This window comes from Eubalaena glacialis, chromosome 2 (genome assembly GCF_028564815.1).
Source record: "Eubalaena glacialis isolate mEubGla1 chromosome 2, mEubGla1.1.hap2.+ XY, whole genome shotgun sequence".
NCBI classification, from domain to species: Eukaryota; Metazoa; Chordata; class Mammalia; order Artiodactyla; family Balaenidae; genus Eubalaena; species Eubalaena glacialis.
Window position 1 is genome coordinate 190,890,626 of NC_083717.1, and position 19,387 is coordinate 190,910,012.

Sequence of the window (19,387 nt, forward strand, 5' to 3'; positions counted from 1 at the left end):
TGATGACTGCCAATGCCACTCCCCCCTTTTGTAGCCTTATTTCTCCAAAGACCTGACTTTTTCTTCTGGCTGTTCTTCTTCTTCTTGGTTTAATCGCTCCCTCTTTCCATGAAAAAGTTTCCTTTTTTCCCCCTTTGCCTTAGAAACATAAAAGGCAGCAAACACTTTTCCCCTAAAGTTTATGTTGTTCCCAGTGGCTCACAATCTTCTCCGTTTTTGCCTGTTTTCCTTGAGTCATCCTTGCCTCCTTCTCTCTCACCCCATTTGATCAGTTTTGTTGGTCCGGTCTTCAGTGTTTTTTATCACCTCTGCTCCCTCACCTGCAGAGCATCACCTTCTGCCTTAGGCCTGCCTCGGCCTCCCAGTGTGAAACTGCATCCCAGGCCCACTGCCACGCCTCCTTTTCTTTTCTGTTTTACTTTTCTCCTTAGGGTTTCTCACCTCCGGACATGCTCTGTTTCACTTGGTTCCGGTCTGTGTCTCCCCACTGGCATGTGAGCATGGCGAGCGCAGGGCATCATCGACTGTCTCATTTGCCCTGGTGTTCCTGGTGCCTCGTGTGGGGCTTGGCTAGTAGCCCATGCTCCGTCAGTGTTTGTTGAATGACTGAATGAAATGTACATGAAGCAGATAGGGAGCCCTATCGTCCACCTGCCTGCATTCATTCAGTCCTTGCTGCCTTGCCTTGTAGGAAGTGGGGCTCATGGGCCCCAACCCCACTACTCTCTGATCTTTTGCTGTAGACCTCATCTTGAGTTCTGGTCATTGGCCTCTCCTGTGATTCGACAACTGTGGGCAACTGGGTGGGTAGGAATCCATCCCAGTGGCTGCAGACAGGAGCCTTTGTGGTGGGAACCTGGTGGGTTCCCTTTGGCAGGACGGAATGCTGTGGTGGGCGGTCCTGTGCGTAGGAATTGAGACAGATGAGGTGTCTGATCAGAATGCAGGACCAGACTAAGTAGTGAGAGAAAGGAAATGCCAAATCCTTCGCAGTGCACGCTTCCCTTAGTTTATAATTAGTCCATTATATTATATTAGTTCCATGTGAGATGGGCTGGCTTTTTGTGGAAGTTTTATTTAGATAACGGCTCTGTGTGTGGAAGGTGTTACCTGCCTGTATTGGGCTACAGGTGGGGGTGGGATTTTTGGAGGAGGCAGGCAACAGACATTTTTTGAATGATGACATAACTTGTTTGGTACCCTTTATGGGAAAGGCATGGAAGGGGTGGGATGGTTGATTCCAGGGGACATGAAACCCACTGCCCAGGGGAAGACGTGGGTGATAGACAGGCTGTCTGGAATGGCATAACCGAGGACCCCCAGGGAATCTTCAGGTCTCACCTGACCCCACGTGTGGGAAGAGGAGCTCAGGATGGTTTATTAAGGTAGGGGACGCAGGCTCTCCCGGAAGTTGCCCGTTGCCTAAGCTCTCAGTGCTGCTCCACCACGCCCTCTGCTGTCCTGGATGTGTGCAGCATCGTTGTTTTCCTCTTGATTACCTGCTTCACGTTAACTGCACAGAATTGAATTCCAGGAGGAGGTACTTCTTTGTAGAAACTAGTTGGCTACACCTGATTGTGTATGATGGTTCAGAATTCCAGGAAGAGTTTTTTAGAAAGGGGAAATGGACTGTTGTGTGAGCCTGTGTGTTTGGAGTGAAACTGGCGGATTTGGATCACACCCTTGGAATGGGGTGGACCCGTGCCTCAGGCACCTCTCCGGCTTGTGTTGCCGGTCTATCTGTCCGACTGGCTTGTAGTTGAGATGGGATATCTGGGGAAGAGCGTTCTAGGCAGAGAGAACAAAAGGAAGGACTGGAGCATAGGGGGAGGACAAAGGTGAGGGCAGCGTGCTTTTAGCACATGGTGGGTCCTGGTCATCTTTGCATTTCAGTATTTTCAGAACTAACCTCATTCGCGTTGATGAGTGTACGCTCTTCTTGTTTGTTGCTCATAAACAGTGCTGCAGGCTCTCTGTACACCTATCTTTGCAAACACGTGCTAGTATTTGTGTAGGACAGAGTTCTAAAGTGGGTTGTGGCAGTAAAAGCTATGTGTGTTTAAATTTACAATAGATCCTGCCCAAATCGCCCTTCGAAAAGGCCTCTTTAAAACCATGAGTCTTTCTGTCCAGGCATCTTGTCTCCATTTAGTCAGGTCCTCTTTTATGTCTTTCAGTACATTTTTAGTTTTCTTTGTATAGGTCTTACTATTTTGTTGTTGTTAAATTTTTTTTTTTTTTTTTTGGCCGTGCCGCACAGCATGTGGGGGGATCCCCGGCCAGGGATCAAACCCGCGCCCCCTGCAGTGGAAGCACGGAGTCTTAACCACTGGACCCCCAGGGAAGTCCCAAGGCCTCATTTTTAATGTGTTTATTCTTATGGGTTTTTCAGTCTTGGATTTGTTCTGTGGCATGTTTGCTTTTGGCACGTGGTAGGAAACATTCTGCCATGCACATCTTCTGACACTTTGTTTGGCCTTAGGTAGTTTGCTCTTGACGGACAAGGAGAAACTGTGTCTTCAATGGCTTCGCTGGTGGCTTATGATGACTCGGACTCAGAGGCTGAGACTGAGCCTGCGGGCAGTTTTAATCCTGCCGGCCAGATGAAAGATGCTTCTGATGCCATCAGACCTCCTGGGCGGGATTTTGCCTCGGAAGTCCTGGATGCGAAGGACGGGGGAGCACTGCCCACAAAGCATGGCTCTTGTGAAGACGCAGCCGGCTGTCGTCTCCCTCTGGCTCGGCTCTGGAGCAGTGACTCAGGATCTTGCCCCAACCAGAGGCTGCAGTGGCCCAGGACAGAGCCTGAGGTCACCTTCCCCACCAGCCAGCCTGTTCGTCCTTCCCTGTGGACCAGCCGTGCTCCAGCTGGCCACGTGCCCCTGGCAGCTGCCCGCCTGAAGCAGGTGAAACTCTCCTGGGGAACTTCTGGCTCCCCTGAGCCATCCTTCTGTGCCCGAACTGGATCTGAAGCCCCAGGTGAGAACGGCAGCTCTCTTCCGAGGCAGCGGTGTGCGCACGGTGTTGTGCCCTATACCCCGAAAAGACTAAGACAGTTGCAGGCATTAAGCACGGAAACGGGCAAGGGTAAAGACATGGAGCCCCAGGGTCCCTGTGCCCGGTGCGCCCCAGCCCCTCTCTGTGTGGCCCCCCAAGTGTCCGAGTTTATTCAGCCGTATTTGGACAGTCAGTATAAGGAAACCAAGATTCCCAGGAAGGTACTCTTCCATCTGAGAGGCCACCGGGGCCCAGTCAACAACATTCAGTGGTGTCCAGTCTCTTCCAGGAGCCACATGCTTCTCTCAACTTCTATGGATAAAACCTTCAAGGTAAGATTTGAGTGAAATTGCTCTTTTCAGCTGCTCTTAGGAATAAACTGCTGGGCTGTTTTGTTCTTCAAAACGGTGAGGTCGGGCCTGGTTACAGGCTGAGCGTTTCTTTTTGGGCATTTCTGGAGTTCTCGTTGTTGCCTTTGGGAGAGGGCTTTCAGTGGCCCACCTGGACGGCTGGTGCATTCTGTCCCATCGCCGCCCCCCTCCCCCGAGGCGGCCTTGCCCAGGCCACCAGAGGAGGCTAGTCCTGCCCCCTCCTGGGGGCGCCAGGGTCGCCCAGACACACTCACGCCCCCGGAGGATGAGGCCGCTGAGTGAGAGGGAGCAGAGGGGGAAGAAAGGCCCAGGCCAGGCCCCAGGACCTTGGGGACATCCACTGTGACCCCCACTGAGTGCTGAACGACGTTAGCTCTGTACCAGGTGCTGTGCTGGATGCAGGGGGTGTGAAGGTTGCTGAGCTGACCCTGGCTTCCAGGCCGGCACTGTGGGCTACGGGCCACGGACTAGCGGAGAGGCGCTCACAAGCCTGCGTTGGGGCCGTGAGGATGGGGCCCCAGGGGGTTCCATGGGGGCTGTGGGCACCCGGGGGAGGGCAGCAGCTCAGCTGGAGAGGGCTTGGTGAAGGCTTCCAGGAGGGAAGTTTCACTTGGTAAAGGGGGTGGGCTGGGGCGGAAGGGCGTTCTTGGCTCTAAGCATGGGCGGCTATGAGGCGCCCATGATGGGGAAGAAGGCAGGGTCAGAGCGGGGAGGGCTTTGGATGCCCTGCTGGGGACTTCCGGTTTACGCAGAAACTCTTTTGGTTGTTATTTATTTATTTTAAAAGCTCCTGAGGTAAGGCACACTTGTAAGCAGTGCCCGTGCGGACAGGTAGGTAGTGTGACAGGTGAGTCACACCTGCCTGGAACCTGCCCTCCAGGCCCCCCCGCCCCCCCCCCCCCCAGACTGTCCTCTATCCCCCTCCTCACTCTCCTCAGCCCCTAGCAAAGCCCAGTACATAGTTGGTGCCAAATACACGTGAGCCAAACAAAAGCTTCCTGGAAAGAAAGTAGCTTTGGAGTTGCAGGGACGTGGCTTTGGATGCAGCTTTGCTGTGGCTGGTCAGCTGCCCAAGCCGCCCCCTCCGAGTCTGGGGTCTCATCTGTGAAGGGCCTGGTTGTACCTGGGTCATGGGACTGTGTGACGAAAATGCTCCCAAAGCCCCTGGCGCAGAGGCAGGAGCCCCATAGATGCTCAATAGATGTCGGCTTCCCCGCCTGTTTTCCTCACGGTTCTGGATCCTGCCTGCCCAGGACACTGTATTTGCACGTTTCATTTTGAGCTTTTTTCCCAGGAGGCAGTTTTGGAAGCTAAGAAAGGAAGCCCAAGTACAGTGAAGTCTTGGAAACGACCTCTGTCGATGAGTGTCATTTTAGGTGGCACGTTTGAGTCCTGGAATGATGTGTCTGTGTTCTTGTCTGCGAGGCTGACGGAGTTCTGTGGGGACAGTGTCGTGTCCTGTCTGCAGTCTGGAGCCCCAGGGTTTACATGCACATCTTTGTTGCTTTTTCTGCGAGTTCAGGGGCCCTGTGGTCAGCTCAGGAGGCTCCTGGCGTCCCTGGTGTGCGTTGTCACGTGCTTGGACCCATCCCCCAGGCCTGGGGCTTCTCGGCCCTCCCTCCCGAGAGCCTGCACCTGTCCCTTTGGTCAGGAGCCTGTCTGGAGGGTTCCTGGTGGGCAGTGTCTGGCTGGCCCCTGGGGTTAGAATGATCTGGGCTCAAGGGCTGGCTCCATCCCCAACAGCTTCGTGATCTTGGGCAAGGCACTTGACCTCTCTGAGCCTCTTTCCTCTCGATGAGACAAGCTTGTGAGACCTACGGCCGGGGCTTCTCAGGTGGGACACATGCGCAGGTGCTGTGTCTAAAGCCCCCAGTCTGACGCCGGGCCTGTGGTGGGGTGGAGTTGTGTGGAGAGTGGCATGGTTACAGGTGGGCCACCTGAAGGGCGTGGGCAGCCCCTTCCTAGGACCCCGGGGGGTGGGGCCAGTCTGCCAGACACGGGCAGCCCAGGCTTTTTGTGTGTGTGTGTGTGTGTGTGTGTGTGTAGTGTGTGATGTGTGTGTATGTGTGTATAGTATGTGGCGTGGTATGTGTGTGTGTGCACGAACATGCAGGTATTTAAATTTTTTCCTTTTTTCTTCCTATTTTTTTTTTAATTTTTGAATTTTATTTATTTTTTTATACAGTAGGTTCTTATTAGTCATCCATTTTATACACATCAGTGTATACGTGTCCATCCCAATCTCCCCATTCATCTCCCCCCCCCCCGCGGCTTTCCCCCCTTGGTGTCCATACGTTTGTTCTCTGCGTCTGTGTCTCCATTCCTGCCCTGCAATCCGGTTCATCTGTACCATTTTTCTAGGCTGCACATATATGCGTTAACATACGATCTTTGTTGAGGAGGAGGCAAGCTTGCCGGGGGCCTCAGAGGACAGGCTGGGTCGCTGTGGACAGAGCTGGGTGGAGGGATGTGTGCGCTGCCCACCTGCCCTCGGGGCTGTGTCTCCTGGTGGGGAAGGGAGGGCCTGGAGCCCTGTGGGGACCGGTCTGCACCTGGCCTCAGTGAGGTTCTCTGCGGGCCCTGCTCCGGTCACTTTTGCCCAGGAAGTTTAGATTTCCTGAGCAGGGGCATCCCATGAGAGTTTTGGAACAGAGAGCGTCTGAGTGACGCCGCTGACCCGGGGCGTTGTGTTTGTTCGGCCGTGTAGCGGGTGTTCGCGTAGAGATGAGCGCGCGGGCTGTGTGCTGGGGAGGCGGGGAGGCCCCGCGGAGGGCAACTGGGAGCAGCCAACCCGCTGTGACAGCTCATGACCAGAAGAGGGCGCAGTTGGTCCACCTTGGGACGGCTGCTCGGGCAGAGGGACTCTCTGTTACAGGAAAGCAAGCCCTGCTTGGGGCAATTCCCTGAGGCCTCCGCTGGCCCTGGGGCTGCCCTAGGCGGGGCCTGGCACCGCTGCGTCGCCCATCTGTCCCGAGGACGGTGGTGTGTGCTTCAGGCAATGACGTGGGCACTGGCTCCTTGCTTGGCCTGGCACCCTCCAGGGAGCCCTGCCCCCCGCGCTGTCCGTCTCTCATGGTGGGGCCGCAGAGTGGCGTTGGGGGTGGCCCCAGGGGCAGAGTGTGGCTGTCGTCATGGCTGCTGGAGTCCGCATCTCCTGACCATCTTCTTACTGTGGGTGTCTCGAAAATCAGGGCGTTTGCAAGCCACAGATGCAAATAGTCTGGCCAGGGTCCTCTCTGCTTTATGGTGTTTGACAGTTTTCAGTGACAGAGTTACTTGGCAAATCGATGTTAAGCAACTTTTCAGTGTGAAGACCTTGAGGCAGGGCTGGAGGAGCCAGGATGGGAAGATGGATGGAGAGCAGCTGGGGGCTGGGGGCTGGAAGCCGGGGAGGGAAGTCCCAGCTGGGGCCTTGGAAGTGCTGGGCCCTTAGGGTTGTGTGTGTACCGGTGGGCAGCTGGCAGCCCTGGGCAGGATGGTGTGCTTTTCCCTCCCTGGTGTCGGAAGGTGGGCCGCGTGGGTGTCCTTGTGGTCTGGTAGGAGCTGGAGGGGTGCTTGGGAGGCATTGTGTGGATGCTTCGTCTGGGGTGGGGACAGGACCGTGGGCGCAGGCAGGAGTCCTGGCTTGCTGCAGCCCAGTGCTGGGTGGAGAGCAGATGCTGGGTGAGTAGGGAATGAGCTAGAAGAGGTGGGTGCGACAGGGCACGCGCCCCCCCACCCCCACTCCGGGCCATTCTGTGCTCCCTTTGGAGGGTACCTTCCCCTTGTCTTTCGGTTAAAGTCTACCAGAGTGCCTTCTTGCCCCCACCTTGGTCAGGAAGGAGGGGAGAGCTTGGGGGCTGGGGTCACAGGACTTCAATTTGAATCCTCCCTCTGCTGCTGACTGGCTGTGTGATATCAGGCAAGTTACTTCACTTCTCTGAGCCTCAACCTGTGTTATGTAAAGTAGAGGTAGTTATGCATAGCTTGCTGGGTTTTCATGAAAAATAAATGATACTAGTTATGAATTACCTGGTGTGGCTCCTGGCACATAGTAGGCACTTACTGCGTGCTCCCTCTCTTGCTCTCCCTGGGAATTTTCACCCTTCCTTAACCACGGGGTGGTATCTCTTTCTACCTGCATTGCCATGGAACCGTGTCTGCTTGTAGATTTTAAACCTCTTGAGCATGGGAACTGTACCAAATCCACTTTTATATTCCCCATAGCACCTGGCACAACGTTTTGTACATGTTAAGATCAATAAAGATTAAAAAATTATTTTGGATTTTACTTCCAGCCTTTGGGAAAGGATTGTCTTTGAAGTGCATAAATGCTCTTTGCCACTAGGGGGCACAGTAAGACAGTATAAGGCGCTCACCCAAGCTTCTAGAACGTGGAAGAATCCTTGATTCAAGGTAACATTTACTGAAATACGATTTCTTTTCTGATCAGGAGAAAAACAACACAATCCAGCTGATTAATCTAAAGAACGTGGAGTGCCAGTTCCTTCATTTCCTTAAAATGCAGCTTTGGAATTCATAAATTTCAATTGGGCACATTACAGCAGAAAGATACTTATTTTAATATGTTCTAAATGTTCTGTGAGCAGTAAATTATGGTTATATTAGTTTTGAAAAATTTACAGCTAGAGAAATTAAGTAAAACAAAACAATGACTCATAATTCCGCATCGATGCTCTGTTTTCTTTCCTGCCCGTCCCTCCCTGGCCCTGTCGGTACCGTGCATCTGTTCCTGTAGTTGTAATCCCAGCACGAATACCCTCCTGTACACTCTTTTCATTTCCCCGTGTCTTCACTTGGCTCAACATGCTTGAATACCCATTCCACGTAAAGGTAGAATTCAGACTTTGAGGCCCTTTTTGAAGGAAAAAGCACAAACGAAACGTATCCTGCTTTGGCCAAACACGGGCAGCCCTGATTGTCAGCCCCGTGTGCAGAGCCCTCTGCCAGGCACCGAGAAGGCTCCCAGAGGCATACGGCATGTTTCTTGCAGCCAGGGACCGACTTTGAAGATGCAGAAAACTCGAAGAATGAAGGAGAAAACAGAAATCACTGACAATCCTCACCCCAAGCCAGCAGCTCATTAACACAGGGACCTCCCCTGGTCAGGACCAGCGCATCCCTCTACGTTTACGTTTACGGAATTGGTCTAGCGCTGCAGAGCGTGTGCGGTTTTGATTGTGCGCTTCCCCACCCCCATCTTTTGTACTGTTTGTAAGGGGCATTTTTCTACCTCATTAAAAACTTTCCCCAAACATATTTTTCTCACTCTCAGATTCCAAACTTTGCTTGGTCATTTCTATGTTGTGTCCTATTGTTTCCTGCTTTTGTTTTTCAAATAGTCAGTACTGCAGTGAACATGGCTATACATAAATGTCTTTTTGCTGCTTTAATGCAGTTACGGAGCGCTTTGATTTGAACCCAAGCTTTAGCTAAAGCCTTTGGGTGTGGTGAGTAGAACCTGATTAGATTGGCCAACCTCCGTCAGTGCCATTGTTATATGCGACTCCTGGGTTGCCATTTCATATCTGTTGCTTGGTAGCTGTGTGACTTTGGGAAAATCACCTAGCCTCTCTGATCCCACATTTTTCTTACTGGTAAAATGGGGATAATGGCTACCTGTTAGGGTTGTTGCTGTGGAAAAGAAATGAGAAGATGCAGCCCAGTGCCTAGCAGTGGGAGGAGCTGAAGAAACAGGTTCCCAACTCCCCTGCATCTGGATCTATTAATTAAAAACAACTGGATGAAAGACAAGTCACCCAGAATCCTCCGACTTCATGTAACTCTTGTTCTTGTGAATCTTTTCATAATCTGTCTATAGCTATATATTTTTCAAGAGTTTCAATGTTACTGTTCCTGAGATGGATACTTTTAAAATTTAGAAAGTTTTTGAGATTGTCTGTACCAAGCCATTTACCCGCTCCGTTTTCATTCACTGTGTGCTTGGAAGTTTATATTGGAGGGCTGAGTCCATGTCTCCAAACTGATCGTGTTCAAGTGTGATGGAAGAGAATGGACCCGGCAACGTTTGCCAGTTTTCAGAGTGTTTTTGTGTCTGGGCCTCTGGCAGTGCTGGGGGCAGTGATTTCACACCTGAAGAGACCCAGGAGAGTCAGTGCCCGGTAGGGCAGGTGTGCCGCCAGTTGGGCCTCGGGTTCCCTTCTTATGTACGTTGTCCTGGAGACTGTGACCTCTGCCTGTGATACAGATGAGAGGATGGGGAGAGCCAACCATCCCGGAGCGCCCACCACCTGCTAGGCACACCCCTAAAACACCCCATCTTGTCTTCATAACAGGCGTACAAGGCAAGTGCTGTTATTATTCCCATTTTACAGATGAGGAAGTCGAGGCACAGAGGGTTAAGGGATTTGTCCACGGTGACACAGCTGGTAAACGGTAGAGGCAACTGGCTGTCAGGCTCCAGAGCCTGAGCAACAAAAGCTAGAAGACCCATTCTACTCCTCTGCCTCTGAGAATAAAGGATGGAAAAGCATATCCCCTCACCTGGGTGGTGCCCAAGCACTGCCCAGCTTCAAAGCCTTGTGGTTCTTGTAAGGGGCATCAGGAGATGAGGTGATTTCTGTGGTGGTTTGGATTTGCATTTTTATGTATTACAGGATCCCGTTGATTTATCATTGTTAGCGTATCAGATTATGTTAGGGTATCCTAGATGTGCTTTGTAGAAAGTAATATGTCTCAGATTCAAAGACAAGGAATTTATGGATTCAAGTGCCAGAGTGAGGGTTTATTTCAGTTTTGAAAGAATTATTCTTGATGGATTTTACAAAATGAGATTGAGAAATGATGTGATGTGTAGAGTGAGGAGTCGTGGAGCATTATGCAGATGATTGGCAATTTATTCCAAGCACGAGGCAAATCTATTGGAAATGAGAGCCGCACAGCTGGGGAGGAGGGTTGGGTTGTGGTGGTGGGCGTTTGGTATTTGGGGAGTGAATGATTAACAGTGCATCGAGGGTAATTAGGTGAAGGCGAGGAGAGAATGGGTGGTGTGTGGGCGCATGCGCGAGTGTGTGTGCGCGCATGTGTGTGCACGCAGAGATCATCTGGTTCCATTTGCATTTGACAGAAGCCCAGAGAGGGGAACACTTGCCCGAGGGCACGCAGGGAGGTCAGGTGTAGGAAGTGTTCGGCTGCTTCCCTCTCTGCACCCTATGTTTGCTCCTCTCCGTTCCCATCCTTTGAGGGTTTTACTTCCAGGGAAAGTTCACGATCATCTGAATTGTAACAGACCGGGGAGTGAGGGCTTTAGGCTGGTCGACAGCAGGGCTGCCGAGCCTCCGGGAGGAGCTGTGAGATCCTGGGTTGGAACCTTCTCCTGGTGGGAAGTGAAGTTTTGACACTCCTCTCCCCCATATGAAAGCTGCGACGTTTCTGAGGCCAACAAATGAGACATTTCCCACTTCTCCCTTGCTTGCCAGAAGGGCCTTGTAAGCTTGTGACTTACAGGAAAAACCCTGGGTTGAAAGAGGGATAAGAGAGGAAAGTGTGGCAGAACCCAAGCTGTGTTTTCTTTCTGTCTTTTGAAAACTTCATTCGGTTTAACTTAAACAGTTCAGTGTCCCCAGTGCCAGATGCTGATGGGGAGAAAACAGTGCCGTGTGAAGGTGCAGACTCTGTTCTCCGGGAACCGGCCTCATCCAGTCTCATCCTGTGTCATTAAGGGAAGAATAGAGCAATTTGGGAAAATGCTTTTAATGTAATTGAAAAATGCAGATTGCAAAATTGGCACACTTAGGAGTTGAGACAGTCTAGTAAATTACTTCTTGCTGCTTTTAAAACTTGGACACAGAAGACTCTTAACGGCCCCTATCTAGTGCCCAGTGATGGCTTTGTCGTTCTTTTTTTAAAAAAAGAGGCAGAAAATTAAAGATGTAACCATAGACCCTCCACTCAAACATACGGACTGTGAACATTTTGCAAGGAGCGTTTCCTTCCAGTCTTTTTTCCCATGTGCATCAACTGATTTTAATCAGACCCTACATACTTTATTTTTGTAACCAGCATTAAAAAATTTCACGGTGGTCATTTCCTCTCCCAACTGCTAGTATTTTTATTCCTTAAAAGAAGGAGTGGGTAAGTCTCTCCAACTTCTTAGCCTTTTCTCCCGGCTTCTGCTGTTTGTAGTCTGGCGTCTCTCCCAGATGGACACGGCTCTAGCAAAGACCCCACGAACTGGGGGGGTGGAGCAGGATGCAGGGGCCAGAGCACTTGAGTGAGGCCGCGGTGTCAGCCCAGCATCCCTGGAAGCCTGCCTTCACATAGCTTCCCTTTGGCAAGCTTCCTGAAGTTTCTTTACTCGACAAGAAAAAAGAGAGCATGCTTCAGCCCCCCTCACAAGATAACTGTGACCCAGAATGAAACGGAGGAGGGGCAGGAGGGCTTTGGAAACCTAGCACCAGGGCGGCTGTAGCTCTGCTTTGCCAGGGGTCTTGGAGCTGGTCCAGGGCTGTGTTTCCTCACGAGGAGTGAGGTGTGGGGACCTCGGCCCCTCCCAGGGAACGGGGGCCACAGGGAGATGGGCGACACCCCCCGTCTATTGCCGGTCAAGGGCGTTGACTCTGGGACTGATTAGTTAGATGATCTGCGTGTCCCTGGATTGAGCTTCTAATTTTTCTTATCTAGTTTTCTGTTGCTTTGCCTTTCTGTTTTATTTTTCTGGGGAATTTCCTCCTTTATCTTTCAATCCTTTTTTCCTGGGATTTTGTTATTTCTGATGTCCTATGCTTAAACTTTTCTACTGAAGTGTAACATATATTCAGAAAAGTATTCAGTTCTATCATATTTTTACATTCCAAGAGCTGTTTCTTATTTCTGAATGTTCCTTTTAAAAGATATTTATAGTGTATTATTTTTATTGCATATTTACAAGGTCTTTTCTTAGCTCTCTGAGTTCTTTGAAAGTTTTCCCATGTTTTCTGAAATGTTTCTGTCTCTTTTCAGCTCCTTTTGTCTTTTTGTTTTGGTGTCTGTGTTTCATGTTAGAGATTTTCTGCTGCTCATTCTAATTCAGGAGGGAGACGCGAAAAAGCTGATGTGACCATAGGCTCTGTGTGTGCGTGCGTGCGTGTGTGTGTGTGTGTGTGGCTTGTCCACAGTGACGTTGTTACAGAGTGATGAAGTAAGCTGGACCCCCAAATGTGAACATCTCTGATTATTTTCTCTCAGCCTAGTAAGTTTCCCAGAGAGGAACCTTCCACTCCCTGGGGTGCGCTCAGCCCTGCTGCCTGCATTCTGGCATCTGAGTGGGAAAGAGGGCTGGGGTCTTTGTTTAGTATGCAAACTTCACTCTCCGTGCTGTCTTCCAGCTGGTTTTTTCACTCACGTGTGGTGCACATCTTTCCCTCTCAGTGCCCAGATCTACTTCATTCTTTCTTTTTTTTCTTTTAATTGGGGTATAGTTGCTTTACAATATTGTATTAGTTTCTGCTGTACAATGAAGTGAATCAGCTATATGTATACATATATCCCCTCCCTCTTGGACCTCCCCCCCCGAATCCCACCCATCTAGGTCCCCACAGAGCACCAAGCTGAGCTCCCTGCGCTATACAGCAGGTTCCCACTAGCTATCTGTTTTACACATGGTAGCGTATATATGTCATTCCCAATCTCCCAATTCTGTTTATGGCACACAGCATCATTTACGACTGTGATCGTGTCTCCTCATCCTCGACAGCGCTAGAATTATTACTTTTTTAAACGTTTGCTAATCTAGTGGTATCTTGTTTGAGAACCAAATGAGTTCATTTATGTGCGGCTCTTTTAGGACCGAGCCTGGCACCTTGTTAAGGCTGAAGGAGTGTTTGTGGTGGTGGTTCTTGCCCATTAATCTCCCGTAGTCTTGGTGTTTCTCTTACCAGAGCAATTTACATACTAACGCTATTGAACTGTCAAAATAATCGCCCCTCCCCACCCCCTGCCATGTGGTGTTTGACTTTGAGTTTGGTATTTCATTATTTTATTTTATTTTTTGCAGAGAAAACCTAACATTTTTTGTGGTCAAGTCTGTGGACCTTCCCCTTTGTAATTGTCCCCTGGCTTTAGAGCATGTCCTCCCCCATCCCGGGTGCTGATAAATAGTCACCTATATTTGACCCTCATCTAGAAGTGATTAGCTGGAGCCAGTTTCAATTCTCGTCATCTCTCACCGGCTTTCCGTGGGTCTGGACAGGCCATGCGTGCAGTGATGGATGTGCTCCGGGTGCCAGCGATCGATGGGTGTACCAGGAGCAGCCACGCTTGGTGGTGCTCCCCACATGGATGCTGGCTACTAATGATTTAAAACGACCTTCTTCCCATCGGCTGCTTCCATAGGGCACGGATACACCACGGCTACCCAAGCCATTCCTCCAAAAAGAAATGTTGTTTTTGACCATAAAAGAAACACACATACACTATGGAAAAAACAGCAAGGCATAAAGAAAGAAATTGCCCAGCGTCTTTCCACCCAGAGGCAATGACTGCAGACTTTTTAGTATATTTCCATCCACTCTTCAAAAAAATTCCACTTTGTTGAGTTCCAACTATACATATAATTTTAAATCGCCCCCTCCCCATTACAGCAGCAGTTTTTAATGCTGTAATTTATTGCAGTGGTTTTCAGTGTGTCTGCAAACCCCTAGGGGTCCTCGAGACCCTCTCATGGGGTCTATGGGGTGAAAATTATTTTCATAATAACACCTAGAAGTTCCTTGCCTTTTCACTCTCATTCTCTCATGAGTGTACGTGGAGTTTTCCAGAGGCTATGGGATGTGTGCTGTTGCCATTGATTAAATACAGAAGCAGCTATGAGAACGCAGCTGTCTTGTATTAAGCCAGCCATTAAAGAGATGGCAAAAATGTAAACAGTGCTTTCTCACTCTTTTTTTTTTTGCCTTGGAAAACAGTTATTTTTCATAAGAAATACGTTATTTATGTTAACGTGGAATGAGTTTATTATTGTTACTTTTACATAAATTAGTAAATATTTTAAAATGTCCTCGGTTTTAATTTTTAATATGCTAAATGTGGAGGGATTAAAACTCACACAAACAGCAGCTCTCTGGAGTCCTGCCTAACTTTAGAGAGTGTCAGAGGGACCAAAGGGTTTGAGAACTGCGGTTTTATCCTCATCTGTAATTCCATTTTGGGGCATGTATGTATTGTTCACAACGGCGTCACATTCCCGCTCTGGTGCGTGTGTGCAGGTCAGCCCCAGCTCTGCCACTGCCGCCTCCTGTTTGGCTGGATTTCCAAACTGTGTGACCGAAACACGATCCTACAGGGTCCAAGCCTCCCTCGGTCCCCCGCGTCTCCTCCCTGCCCTCCATTTTGCCCTTTACGAAGATGATTTAACAGCATTACAAAATGATGGGGGAAGATCTCCCAATTCCAACATACACTAAAATTATGATTATCCTTTTAACACCCTCCCATCAATTTCTGGTCCATATGGGCTTGTGTTTCTCACAGGGTGCGCGCACAGTTTCGCAGCCTGCTTTTCCCACTTAACATTCTCTCCCAGCCTCTCCTGCCGCAGCGCTACCGGCTGCCTCTGCGTCTTTGGAGGGCCGTCAATTTCCACTGGTTCCATGATGCTCTATCGAGTTGATTAACTGTAATTTACTTAGCTGTCCTTGGACACTTAGGTGGTTGCTAATTTTTGCTATTATAGATAATGCTGAAGTGGTTATCTTCATGCATGAAACCTTTTCTGTTGGATTATTTCTTTCGGATTGATTCCCAGAAGTGGGACTGCTGGGTCAAAGGGTTGTACATTTTCATGGGTCCAGAAACATCTCCTGTCAGATTGCTTTTCAAAAGGATTATACCAATTTGCACTGCCACCACAAATCCTGCGTAATAACCAACTATTTTGCTTAACTATCATGCCTAGAATTTTCCCCTGGAGCCCCGAGGGGGCAAAGGCTCTTATCTAAGTGAATGTGATCTATAATTATTTAGACTAACACCAAAATTGCTTTCAGAACATTTTTAACCTGCTGAGTTTAGGATTCTAATTCACATACATGCTAGCATTAAAAGTTTCACAAGTAGCAATTTCTCTCTCCCTGCTCACAGTGTGTTTACACAAGCCCTGGCAACTGGAGGGAAAACTCAAGAGCTTTTATAAACAGAAGTGGTCTCTTCCTGAACTAGCTGAAGTGTTATTTTGAAAGGTACAAAAACACACATTAAAACTCATTTTCATTGTAACCTTTGGTTAGAAAAGTTGTTTGTTTTCATCCTGGTTTCTTTTCATGTTCTTTTGCTCTCGTTCAAGTGTATTCTGAAATGTCCTGGCTCCTGGGAGTCTCGTCGTGATGCTCTTAGCCAGGTGGAGGGGACAGGTGGGGAGCATGTGGCTGTCCCCAGGTGCTGGCAGGGCCTTGGTGGGGAAGAGGAACGAGACGTACTCTGATTTGCTCCTAGGGCAGGAGCAGGACTAAAGGTGGAAATTGCAGGGGACAGAGTCAGCACAGGTGAGGGAGAACCTTCCAGCACTCAGAACTGGTCACCATGGGGAGCGGATTCCTCTGAAAAGGGCTGAGGATGGAAGGGTTCAGGGCAGGCTGGAGCCCACGTTGCCAGTGGGCAGGGAGGTGGGTGCAGGTGTGTGTCGAGGCTCCAAGGCCCCTTCTGGAACAGTGACTCTGCTGCCCACGGCCAGCCCCAAGCTTGGTCTTGACACGCGGCAGCCCTGGCCCGCACGTGTTCGGAATGAGGTAGCGAGTCCTCCCCTGATTTGTCTGGGCTTCCGTGTTCTCATCTGTGAAATAATTACCTCACAGGGCTGTAAGGATCAGATGAGGTTAGATGTGTGAAACCACTTTGTAAACTCTAAACCCTTACAAATGGAAGGTATTATCGAGAACTTCAAGCCAGGGTTTATTCTGTAATTGCCTGCTAAGCCGCGTTCCTAAGCACAGGAGGCTTGCAGTCCAGTTTGCCTCCAGTTGCCTTGATTTGTTGAACAAATAATCTGGCGGGCGCCCATTGACGCCAGCAGCCTCTCCAGGCACCTGGGCTGCTTGGGATGTGCCTGCCTATTTTCTGGCTCAGCAGCATGACGTCGGCCGCTGGTCACTGGGGTGTAGACGTGGGACCTGCGAGCCAGGCCTTCTGGACTCGCTGTTGTACGGCCAGTGAGTTGCTCCGGCCTTGTTTTAGGCTCTGTCTGTGGTGTGAGCGGGGAGGACCCCAGAGGGGCACCAGGTGCCAGAGTGCATGAGTTGCCCCTCAGAGTCTGTATCAGGAGATCTGCTTCCCCAAGCGCTTCCTTTGATTGAGCATCCGTTGGTCCAGCCGTTGATTAAACGCTGGCTCTGGACAGGCTCGGAGGGGATCAGACACCCTTGCTGGCTCTGGACAGGCTCGGAGGGGATCAGACACCCTTGCTGGCTCTGGACAGGCTCGGAGGGGATCAGACACCCTTGCTGGCTCTGGACAGGCTCGGAGGGGATCAGACACCCTTGCTGGCTCTGGACAGGCTCGGAGGGGATCAGACACCCTTGCTGGCTCTGGACAGGCTCAGAGGGGATCAGACACCCTTGCTGGCAAGAAAGCTAATGGGGGACAGGCATCCAAACAGACTGACAGTGTGACAGGCCCTCCAGGGGCCACCTGTGTTGGGGATGGGAAGACAAGGGGAGTGGGGTGGCTCTGTTGGGGACAGGGGCAGAGGACCAGCCAGGCTTCAGGGAAGGGGAAGGTTGAGCCGGGTATTAGAGGATGAGGCGGTGGGCAGCTGGCTGGGTGACAGGGATGGCCCTGCGCTGTGCTGACTGCCACGCTGTAGGGGGGCCAGGGAGGGCGGGCGAAGGCAGTGCTGGGGCCCACCGAGGGGAGCCAGGCGGGGGTTCTTGTGGGCTCTAGGCCTGGACAGTCAGTGGCATGAGGCCAGCTGCTCCTTCCTGTGTTGGGTCAGCCTCCACACTGGGCTTTTGCATCTCATTTACCCCCAGCTGCGGCACAGGGCAGTCAGCCGAGCTCGAGTCTCACTGTGGTGGGTGAGGGTATGCGCTCAACCCTGGCCCCCATGCTTTCTAACTGTGTAGCTTTGGGTAAGTTACATAACTCTTGGGACCTCAGCTTCTCCATCAGTAAAGCAGGGGTAATCATAGCATCCATCTCAGTCATCTGACGATTAAACAAGAAAACTCATGGAAAACTCTTTGGCGAGCATACAGCAGGCGCTCCCTAATGTAAGCTGGCACCATCATTAGCAGCATCCTTATGTCCATTTTACAGATGAGAAAACTGAGGAGCAGAGAGGGGCACTGAAGGATGTGTAGCTCCTAAGCACAGAGCTGGTATTTGATCTCCCCTCTTTCTGCTTTTGCATTCTGGGGTTGTTCCCTGTCCCCTTCCTGCTTGGGAACTCCAGAAAGTAGTCATGTGTGTGTTGGCAAGGCCCTTAATCTTCGTGAGTCTTAACTAGTTCATCTGTGAAATAAGAAGAACTCTAATAGCAATTCCATGATGGCAGGGAGTTTATTTTCTTCCCTTGTTGTATCTCCCCTTCTGGGAGGTGAGCTGAGCACATAGTAGGTGCTGAAAAAACATTTGGGAATGAATGAATAACACTTACTCGGTCTGCCGCACTTTTGTGGGCCTCCTTGGACCTCAGGGGCACGGAGGCTCTTGGGGCTGGTCTTGTCCACACGCCTTGACGCCGTCCCCCACCTCCAATCCGTGCAGGAAGCATCCCTGCAGAGGTGGCTGGGCTTTGGAAAGGGCTTCGAAGATCGTAGCTGGACACTAAATCAAAGCAATGATTGTTCCCCATCTGTTGAAATGTTTGCCTGTATACTCTCAGGTAATGGGCTTGGGCCGATGCTTGCAGCTTGTATATTTGTTTATTTATTATTTGTTTATAAATCATAAATCGAGAAAAGATTGGAGGAGGCCTACTATAAAAGACACGAATACAGTAAAGCTGTTAAAACAAAACACACCACGAAAAGCCACCCCGAATGGAGAAGGAGGCACGTAAATCAAGTTCAGGGCTGAGCACCGCCGTAGGGCAGGTTGGCATGGCTGTGCGTGTCCTCGCGGCCCCAGGGCAGGGGCGCAGGGATGCCCAGTCTTGCTGCCTGAGTGTAGCCACAGCAAGCGGTCCCGAGTGGGGACGTGGGCTGGCAGGACGGTGGGGCTTGGGCACAGGCATTTTATTCCAGGGCCTTGGCTGCCCTGCGATGAGATCTGAGGGTCAGAGCGGGGGCTGGGGGCAGTTGTGTAGGGTCCGCCTGAGGAGCTCGTGTGCTCTCCCCGGGGCCCCTGGGCCGAGTGGCCTGGGCTGCTCCTCACTTTTCTGCACCTCAGTTTCTCTCCTGCCAAATGGCGCTAAGAATACGTACCCCGCTCAGCGGACTCTTGTGAGGATTAAACGCGGCCCGAGACCTGGCACTTGGCAAGCGCAGTTGTTGCGAATCAGACCTGTGTGGGCTGTGATTCCCTTGATGAATGTGGTCCTGGGCAGGTCCTCACCCAGGCCCCCGGGTTCAGAGGGGGCCCCGCTGGAGGGGGTGGCAGGACGGGGTGCCCCTGCCTGTCCTCGGCTCGTCCGTACTGACGCCGTGCACACTGAGCCTGGCCTGCTCATTATTGCTTATAAACACTTAAGGAGTTCGAAGCAAAGAGAACATACTTTTTAATTATTTCCCTGCTTGTCTCCAGCAATGCTGTTGTCAAGGAAACCAAAACCTTTGAAAAGCTTTTCAGCTCTCCGGTCAGAAGAGGATACTTGTGCAGGACTCGTGTTGTCTGTGGAAATGGACCTGTCATTCTGTAACAAAAATCTGTCTCTTAAAAGGGCTTGCTTCCTTCACTTCTTACAAATAGGACCTTTCTGACCCTTTAACAGAAGATGGAAGGTTGTATACTGGTATTTTCTCTTTTAAAAGAATTGCCCATATTCTTGACTCCTAGGCTTTCATTCATTGAGTATCTGTTCCAACACTTGGGTGCTGGGGATGGGAGTGGGATACAGAGATGAATAGAGCGTCTCGCCCTTCCTTGAT

At 50.7% G+C, this 19,387-nt stretch overlaps 1 protein-coding gene across 2 annotated transcripts in view; it reads left to right on the forward strand.

The window, feature by feature from the left end:
- WDR25 (WD repeat domain 25) overlaps positions 1–19,387 on the forward strand; it is a 138,697-nt gene that overhangs the window by 1,241 nt on the left and 118,069 nt on the right. For both annotated transcript variants that reach the window (XM_061181258.1, XM_061181259.1), the window contains exon 2: positions 2,483–3,329. In XM_061181258.1, the coding sequence (XP_061037241.1) occupies positions 2,523–3,329 (807 nt within the window). In that variant the 5' untranslated portion in view covers positions 2,483–2,522. The remainder of the gene's footprint in view (positions 1–2,482; positions 3,330–19,387) is intronic.